Source organism: Hippopotamus amphibius, chromosome 6, assembly GCF_030028045.1.
Source record: "Hippopotamus amphibius kiboko isolate mHipAmp2 chromosome 6, mHipAmp2.hap2, whole genome shotgun sequence".
Classification (NCBI taxonomy): Eukaryota; Metazoa; Chordata; class Mammalia; order Artiodactyla; family Hippopotamidae; genus Hippopotamus; species Hippopotamus amphibius.
The window spans coordinates 25675550-25685179 of NC_080191.1; the positions used below are offsets into that span (position 1 = coordinate 25675550).

At 37.7% G+C, this 9630-nt stretch overlaps 1 protein-coding gene across 1 annotated transcript; it reads left to right on the forward strand.

The window, feature by feature from the left end:
• Nucleotides 1-981: 981 nt before the first annotated feature.
• On the forward strand, nucleotides 982-5482 carry CALHM4 (calcium homeostasis modulator family member 4). Its single transcript, XM_057740292.1, has 2 exons — nucleotides 982-1539; nucleotides 4964-5482. Exons 1-2 carry the CDS (start codon nucleotides 982-984, stop codon nucleotides 5354-5356), a joined length of 951 nt encoding a protein of 316 aa, XP_057596275.1. The 3' UTR covers nucleotides 5357-5482.
• Nucleotides 5483-9630: the final 4148 nt, after the last annotated feature.

Genomic DNA, 9630 nt, shown 5'->3' on the forward strand with positions numbered 1-9630 from the left:
TACATTATTATATTTCTTTGTCGTTGTATACAGCACTTTGGGTCAATTCCTCAGCATTGTGTTTCAATTCACTGATTATGTATTTAACCAAGGCCAGTTGAGATTTATTTGAGAAGAGAAATTTATATCTTATTTTTTAGGAGGCAAAGCAAGCCTACTCCAGGGCCTTTTATATAGAAATTATACAAAAAAATTTGATAATTAAATAAATATAGATAACATTTTACATGCTTGATCATTTAATTTCTTGTCTCTCTCTATATAACTTTATTAATTACCCAACTATTATACTTTCACATAACAAAAGGATACCATATTAATAAATTTGCAACTTAACTTTTAAAGCAGCACATTATTACATTATATTCTGTCAATACAAACACATTTTTACACAAAGGTAGAATGTTTTTGTTGTGATTTGGGTTTAGGGGTACCCAAGTCTTCTCTTTTGGGAAAGCTTTTGGAATCTTCTGGAAGAACTCTGACGTTATGGATGCTCCAGACAGCCCTAAATTTGGATTGCTCTACTATTAGATAATTTCCATTATTCTTTATGCCACAATTTTATGGTAACAAAGTCCTGGACCAGTAAGAATGTTCTCTGTTTTTCTTCCAATGCTTTATTTGCTAGTGCGGAACATTTTGTGTCACACAGAGCAGCACATAGAAAGATGACAGCAGTTTGCTTTGCAAGCAAGTCATCCTCATTTTAGTAGAAAGATACACTGAAGACGTCTCCCCCGAAACTCATACCAGATGAGTCTCTCCCTCAGGTCCCTCCAGCTGCACTCTGTGGTGAATTTATCAGCTCAGATTCACAAAGTACACAAGGAAAGATGCTAGAAGCCTTTAAACATGTAAGGATGTTGGGTCGCTTGACACAACCAGTTAAACCAGTAAGATCTCATAAAATGGTTATAGCTGGTGAAGTCTAATGATCAGAAAGGGCTACAGGCTGATGTGTGTAAGAGCTTGCCAACGATGAGCCCGGCTCTTAACAATATTGTATCTTCTCTGCAGAGAAGTGGAACATTGATCAATTCTTTAATTGCCGCTTTGACTTTTGGTGGGCAACAGCTCTTCTCCTCTTTCACATTCAGATGTCCCTGTCAGGTGGGGAAAAACTTCTATTATGGTTCTGCTTTTCTAGTCATTCCTGCCTTAATCCTTCTGGTTGCTGGCTTTGCTCTGAGAAGCCAGACGTGGACAATTACCAATGCATACTGCTGCAGCTGCATCCCTCCGCCTCGGAGAATCAGCCCCCTGGAGCGCAAGCTGGCTTGCCTTCGCTTCTTCAGCATCACCGGGAGGGCACTTGTTGCTCCATTAACGTGGCTGGCGGTGACCCTGCTGACAGGCACCTACTACGAATGTGCAGCAAGTGAACTCGCACCTGTGGACCATTACCGAGTGTTTGACAATCTCAGTGCCAGCAAACGGGAAGAAATCCTAGCTGGGTTTCCATGCCGCAAATCAGCTTCACCTGACATGATCCTGGTCCGTGATGAAGTAGCTCTTCTGCACAGATACCAGTCACAAGTAAGTTCTTGATTCTTCTGCTCTGCTATCTCATATTACCTACAATCACTGGAAACATTTCCTCTTCCTGTTGTTTCTCATATTGCCTGATTGCAGAACACTAACTAGATGCCACTCATCAATTTGATTTCTACTCAGCGGCTATATAAATATAGTTAGGATGTTGGGCTTTGGAGTCAGCAGACCTGTGTTTGTCTTGCTTTGCCGTTTATTAACCTGCAAAACCTCAGGAAAGTTGAATAACATCCATGCTTCACTTTCTCAGCTGTAAAATGGGGATATTATTAATAGGGTCTATCACATAGGGTTGGAGTGAGTAATAAATAAGCTAATACATCTAAAGTGCTCAGTATTGTGTTCCGAATCTGTATTAAAAACAATGAATTTTAGATATTATTAAAATTCTTACTACTATATTACTAAATTCCATCTTTCTGCATATATATTCTTAAATATGCATTCTTATATGTTAAAATCTCATCTAAAATTACAGGAAGCTTAATTATGATTAAAAATAAACACCAATGATAGTTCTAAATTTAGTGTCCTTAGATAGGTTTGTGTGAGGGGTGGAGTGAAGTGAGGGGAAGGCCTAAACCTACTGGGTTTATAGGTTAAATTTAAACATGTAAAAGTACATTTTTGTCAGTACAGAAAGGATCACTGGCTTTCATCAGTTTCTCTAAGGGGTTTGGGGAAAAACACATTTCAAAATCACTGCAATTCAGTAAGGACACATTAATTTTTTAAATTTAATTTTTATTTTATATTGGAGTATAGTTGATTTACAATGTTGTGTTAGTTTCAGGTGTACAGCAAAGTGATTCAGTTATACATATATTTATATCCATTCTTTTTCTGATTCTTTTCCCTCAAAGGTTAATACAGAATATTGAGAAAAACACATTAATTTTTAAACTATTTATTGCAAAGGCATGTTTTGACCCATCACTTTTCAGTTATTAAAATTTAAAAGTGCTAATGGTATTTAGTTGGAAAAAAATTACTGTCAACACACAGAATATTGAAGTATACATATGGACCAGTTGAAGCAAAATTAGAAATCCCATTAAGAAAGGATTTGTCTCAACCTATTTATACTAGCTCAGGCAGAGGAGCTGCAAAAAGTGAAAAAAAAAATCAATGGGGCAGTTTTAGTTTTAAAAAATGTTCTTGCTTTAAAAAACTAAAATGTAATACACAATGGTAAAATGTTCTTAAGGTCAAAATAAAAGGATTTATTTAATGACACACAGACTTCTGTGAAAAGACAGTTTTACAGCTCTGAGTACCAGTGGGTTTTTTGATTTAGTGGCAACAATAATATTTTTTGAGATGCTTATCCTATAGTGTATAGATATTTTGTATCTTAACTCTAATCCTCATACTCTTAAGAGACAGGTATAATCAACCCCATTTCACAGATGAGGAAACCGAAGCTCAAAGAGTTTATAACTTTCATAAATTTATAGAGATGATAAGTGGCACATCAAGCTCTCCAAAGATCATGCTGTTTCTATTGCCCTGGCCACCTTCTGCAACTACCTCAAACTTCAGTCTCATTTGAGGAATACAAATCATCTTTTTGTTGGATTATTCTGGGTTGACTATCAGATCATATTACATTCAAATCCTGTCTTTGCCCATACCTCATTCTAAAACATCTTCTGGGCGTTAATTTCATCCCACTTCAATCTATCTTCTATACCCAAGCCAAAATCATCTTTCTAAGTGCAAATTGAATGATGAGTCCTCCCACAACCCACCCTCACCCTGTGCTGCTGTCCATATAAAGTACTTGAATGATTTTCTACCAGCCTAAGCGCAAATCCAAATTCTTGGCCTGGCGTAAGGTATCCTTCAGTATCTGCCCCCTGACCATTTTCCCACATGATTCCTATGACCTTATGAATCCAACTGCTTGAGGTTCTCCCAACAATTCACACATATATTTTTCTGACTTCTTCCCCTATTAGAATTCTCCTCAGCCCTCTTGCCTCTGGTGAACTTGTCCTTAATAATTTCAGTCTGAGCATCATCTCCTCTGGGAAATGCTCCCTGACACTCTTCTCCCTTAAGTTCATTTCTCTTCGTTGTGCTTCCTTGGGCTTTGTGTCTACTCGTATCAAAAACGATCCTAGGGACTCCCCCAGCAGTTCAGTGTTAAGGCTCCGCGCTTCCACTATAGGGGGCGTGGGTTCACTCCCTGGTTGGGGAAATAAGATCCCACATGCCACTTGGCGTGGCTGAAAGCAAACAAACAAAAACGAAAACAAAATTATTCTATTTTACCATATTTCTTGGTTTTATATTTTGTCTCCCTCTTTAGGCTTACAGAGTTGGAAAGAATGAACTTTTTTTTATCTAAAATTATTCACCGGTGAGTCTCAATAACCAAACACCATGCACAGCACATGGTGGGAGGTCAACCTCCGGCTCAAAAAATGATAGCTGGTGAATTAATGGGCATCAAAGATAACCTTTCCTTCGCCATGCTGGCCTCTAATAAGCTACATCATGAAATGATGAGTATCATTTTGTAAGTTTCAGCCTCTCTAGAGTGAAGCCATCCTGCTGTGCACACACTGGTAATTCCAGGCCTGTTGGAATCACAAGCTGTGATTCACCTCCCAGACTGTGGCTACATACTGCTGGCTTCCCTAAATGTGTGGAACCCATCTCTCTTACTCTACATACAACCACTAAATATTGAAAAAAGAATAATGAAAAGGGAAAAAGGATTCTAAACATAGAAAACAGCTGTTTATGTCAGTCTTTAAAAGTGGAAACTAAATAGTTGCAAATAAAATCTAGTTCATTTTCCTTTCAAAGTGTATTTCAAAAACCAACCGTAAAACAGGTTAGCAAATGCTTATTTGAAGGGGGAGGAAAATGAAAAGGGGAAAATAAAAGGAAAGAGCAAACTGGGAAGAAATGACAATAAATACTTGCTGGTACAGCATTAAAGACACCTTACGAAGCTAGTATTATTATCTATTATATCATCATTTTCATCACTATAATTATCAAATATTTATTGTGTCCAAAGAATACATGGGCCTATACCTGATGGTCGAGCTAAATCAAAGCATGTAGTTTATGTTCATTATGCAAAAGTTATTGGTAGGTTATAGTGTCTGCCAGTTCAAGGACAGTACTTAGAATCCATTTCAAAATCCTTAGGAAATCCCCAAAACCAAAAATCCTTTGTAATCCCCAAACCAAGTTGAAATAGTTGGACCTATATCCTCTGTCACACCTGCATCCGGGATCAAATGCATAGCACCTGTTAATATGCTGAAAACTAGAAAATCAAGTTTCTCATCCACATTTTAGTTTCCATTTTGTAGGAATCCCTCCTACCATGGTTGTTTCTTAAATATTCGATATATATTCTGTTTTTCTTTTTAATAATTGTATGAAGATGCTGGGCTGGATTTTGATCATCTTGGCAACCATCGCTGTCCTAGTCTCCTGCTCTTTGGTGAGATGCTGCTCTCCCTTCACCTCTCTGCAGCATTGCTACTGGAACAACCACCTCCGCAATGAGAGGGAGCTCTTTGAACAAGCGGCAGCGCAGCACTCACGGTTCCTCATCCTGCAGCGTATAAGGAAGCTATTTGGCTTCATTCCTGGAAATGAAGATGTCAGACACATCCGTATTCCCTCATGTCAGGACTGGAAAGAGATTTCGGTACCCGGCTTTCTCTACATGGGTAATGACATGCAAGGTCACTATAGCTTCCTTGGAGACAGGGTGGACGAGGATAATGAAGAAAGCAAATCAGGAGGTATTGAATTAAAACCTTTATCATAGCACCTCTCACAATTCAGGTTGCTTAACAGATATTTTAATTTTATGATGATGGGGTGTCAGTGTAATCTCTTCATCTTTTTTCTCTCTTCTGATATTTGTTTACCTAAGTCTGTCCTGAATGCTATTGACAAAAGCAGTTTATCTGATCATTGTGCCAACCTCTCTTTTTGAAATTTCATCGACGGTATGGCAGTGCCTATGTTGGTCTAATTAAAAACATATGAAAATTGTAGTCATATCTAAAGTTGAATCCTAGTTTTGTTTAGTAGCTATGCAAAAATTAATATGTTTGAGTGCCATTTAGTTATCTGCGCATAGTAGCTACCTCAGAGCTATTGTGAGGACATATGTGACAATTACACGCAATAAGCTAAGTACTCAGCACAGTGCCCTTCATGAAATAAGTGCTAATAAATGTTATTCTCACCCTTCCTCTTTGCATTCCATGTCTTCTATCATTATTTTCCCTGTCTCTAATGTCTCTTTTCAAAAATTTCTACCTCTATGTATTATTCAGAAACTTTTCACTGCTTCTTCCTCTTTATTCAAGCTTGAATACCTGATCTTTTGGGAATCAGGATAAAAAGCCTTTTCTAAAGTGTTAACATGTAAAAAGGTCTTGAGTCATCTTGCCATAATCAAGAAAAGATGACACATATTGTATCCTCACTGGTGTCATAAATGTTGTCTGTAGCCCCTCCATACTAGAAGCATTTTTACAGCTATGATATAGCAAGTTTATTCTAGAAAGTTTCCCCTGTGTTCCACTATGGAGACACCTTCTGTGCTTTTTGTTATCAAATTGCACTTTTTCATTCAAAATCCATTTTCAGATGCAAGACTGCAACCTATGTTTGTATATCCATTATCTAGAACCCTAAAAAGGAAGACCTACCTAACTTTTACACAATCTACTTTTACACAGTCATGAAAGAGTCTCTTTTGTGTGAAATTATAGTCCCTCAAACTTAACAGAAATAAAAAGTGAATTTTAAGAAGGCTATCTTTTTTTTTTTAACCCACAAGAGACACATAGTATAGTAGTTTGCTAGAAGAGGAGAACTGTTCCCCTCTCCCCCCTACTTACTGGGCAAGTTGGTTAGTCTCTCTGGGACTCAGTTGTCGCATGTATAAAGCAGGAATAATGATATGATACCTTACCTGCTGGAAGGGAAGGAACTGAGCCGAATGAATTCTTGGAGTCCCTTCTAAATCTAATAAGATGTTTATGTGTATGTTTATATATACACAGGTGAATAAGTATACACTCTTCTGGAGTGCTAGTAGCTCAGATTATTTCTATTGGAAAATATCACTGAATTTGATTCTGAGCTTTCTCTACAAACATTTGGTGGCATTCCACCTTTAAAAGAATGTTTGTGTCCTGATTTTTTCAAGTGGCCAAGGAAAGTTATGCCACTTTGTCATCTAATTCTATATACAGTTCTGATATGACATTACAAGAGGGATCTTTAAAGAATAGAAGTAGGTATGGAAGTAGGGTCTTCGTCTGCTGTGATGTAAGTGAGCTGTGTGAGCATAGAAGGCGGCCTCCACTTTGTTCTCTAGGGTCTTCTCCAGCTCCAAATGCTATGGCTCTAACTATCTGAGAATCTTTGAAGTTCCTCTGATTTAACACTAGTTAAATCAACATTTTATACCATGATCAGAATTATTTTATTAGTTTTCATGGAATATACTCTGCTATATAGAATAATATACAGAAATTAGAATAAATACTCTTCAGTAAGATTTTCAGTTAGCAAAATCAGAGTGTATGAAGTTAAAGCATTATATCATCAGGAAGAACAGTTGTTCATATACTGACACCTGTATATGAACTTTGTATACGTATATGAAGTATACATATGTATATGAAATGAAACTTTCTTTCCACTATATTCTGGAAGTGCTTTCTACATCACACTCTTTCAGAGTATTACGTACAGTTTATCTTTTGAACCACTTAATCATGATCTGTCACTGTGGCTTTCTATCAAAAGATTGTAAGTATTTTTTGGCTCCTCTGCATGGCTTCAAAGGGCTTTATAGCATCCACGAAGGTAAGTCAAAAATTATCTGCACTCTGGCTGTAGCATTTATAGAAGTTTTAATATAACTGGAGTGTGTTTAATTTTTGACTCACTCTTGTATATGAACATTCAAAGGGTAGTACACATCCTTGAATTTTATTGTCTATTATCTATTTCAAATTAAACAAATTAAATTGCCAAGTTTTTTTGTTTGTTTTTGTCCAGCATATTCTCCTGTTCCGTAGCCAGTTAGACAAAACTTTTCCATTAAGAGCATTGTACTTCCTCCCCTTTATGCTTAATGGATTTATGTAATTTTAAAATATATAATTAAAATCAATTATGTGCTAATACTACCTTATGTTTTGCTACCAAATGGTTTTGGATACTACATCAAATGCTGTGGCTTGGCATAAATACAGACTTCGTCATTTGTCAACTTCATCCACTGCCCCATCTGCCTGCCACAATCCCAGCTGCCTCCTTCCCAGGAGACAAATACAATCCCAATGTTTAGACATGTCTTCCTCAGCTTTTTAAATGTACTCCAAGGCTAAACTGCAGAATCACACTTATCTTCTTGGTCTCTTTTCTCTGTTCTCAGCCTACAATTTCATCAAAAAATTCTAATACATCATTGTAATAAGAAACAACAATGTGACTTTACAAAGTGTTTTCTTGCGTTCATGTTCTGTTTGTAGCACAAAGGGAAGTCATATTGTCCTTAAGACTTTGAAATATCATGGCCAGTCAAAGGCCTTCCAAATGCAAGACTCAGAAGCTATTTGCTACCTCAAAATATATAGTTTAGAGATACAATTTTAGCTTCTAAAACAATTTACCAAAATTTGCCACTGGTTACTACAGAATAGATGTTGGCAGGCTGTCCTCAGAGTAGACAGCTACACAATTGGCTCCATGAACTGTGGAGCACACAGCGATAAATGCGACCTCTGGACCAAAGAGCAATTATGGTACTTCCAGAGAGACAAATTACATTGTTGCTGACCCGAATTATTCTTCTGTACTAACCTCCAAGGACAACTAAACTCTAATCTCAGTACACCAGAACTTCAGAAAGAAATGGATTTCAAGTTTTGTTTCGCCTGCTGCCTCATAGTGGTCTATACAGATGGCTGCACCCAAGTGTAGTGTGGACAGTAGCAGTAAAAATAGTTCGTAGTGTTTCCATATTATGCAGCTACTTTAAACAAATGATCCTATTCACTCTTTACAACAAAATGGGAAACAGAGCCACATATTAGAAAATGAATTGCTGAAATGATATTAAATGACACAGAGAATGTGAAGGAATTTTGTGTAAAGTCCTTTATGAATAAAATGCTTTCTCATTGAAATAATTATTTTATTAGATAACTGATGAATCATAGTTCATAATTGGAATCCAGGCCTATATGACCCTAATAAAATAAGTCCCCGCATTTTATTGATGAGGTAAACTGAGATACAGAGAAGTCAAGCACTTTGCCAAAGTTCCCACACCTATAAGTGATGGAGTCAGAATCCAGCCCTGGTAGTCTGACTTCTGACACTGCACTCGATAGCACTGAATACAGCAACAGGAGGCACACCACAAACCTTCAAGGGCCTTGTAGGTGTTAGGAGGATTCTCCACCTACTCCCGTCCACGAATAACTAAAACATCCGGAGTTCCAACAATACGATGCCAAGTCACACCCGAGTCCCTCTCTTTCCACTTCCACTGTACTTGCATATATAACGGCTCACTTTCAGGGCACTGTTCTCCTTAGCAAAACTTGTCCACTCTCACTTTAGACCTGAGCTGCCCAACAGCCAGCAGCACTGATTTTTTTTTTTTTTTTTGGGGGGGTACACCAGGTTCAATCAACTGTTTTTATACACATATCCCCATATTCCCTCCCTTCCTTGACGCCCCCCCCTCGAGTCCCCCCCACCCTCCCTGCCCCAGTCCTCTAAGGCATCTTCCATCCTTGAGTTGGACTCCCTTTGTTATACAACAACTTCCCACTGACTATTTTACAGTTGGTAGTATATATATGTCTGTGCTACTCTCTCGCTTCTTCTCAGTTTCCCCTTCACCCCCTGCCCCCTCCCATACCTCGAGTTCTCCAGTCCATTCTCTGTATCTGCTTCCTTGTTCTTGTCACTGAGTTCATCAGTACCATTTTTAGATTCCGTATATGTGAGTTAGCATACAATATTTGTCCTTCTCTTTCTGACTTACTTCACTCTGTATGA

Coding starts and splice junctions, on each gene's coding strand:
- CALHM4 (XM_057740292.1), top strand. CDS start 982: ATGAGCCCGGCTCTTAACAATATTGTATCTTCTCTGCAGAGAAGTGGA. Junction 1,540..4,963: donor TGCACAGATACCAGTCACAA/GTAAGTTCTTGA, acceptor AATTGTATGAAG/ATGCTGGGCTGGATTTTGAT.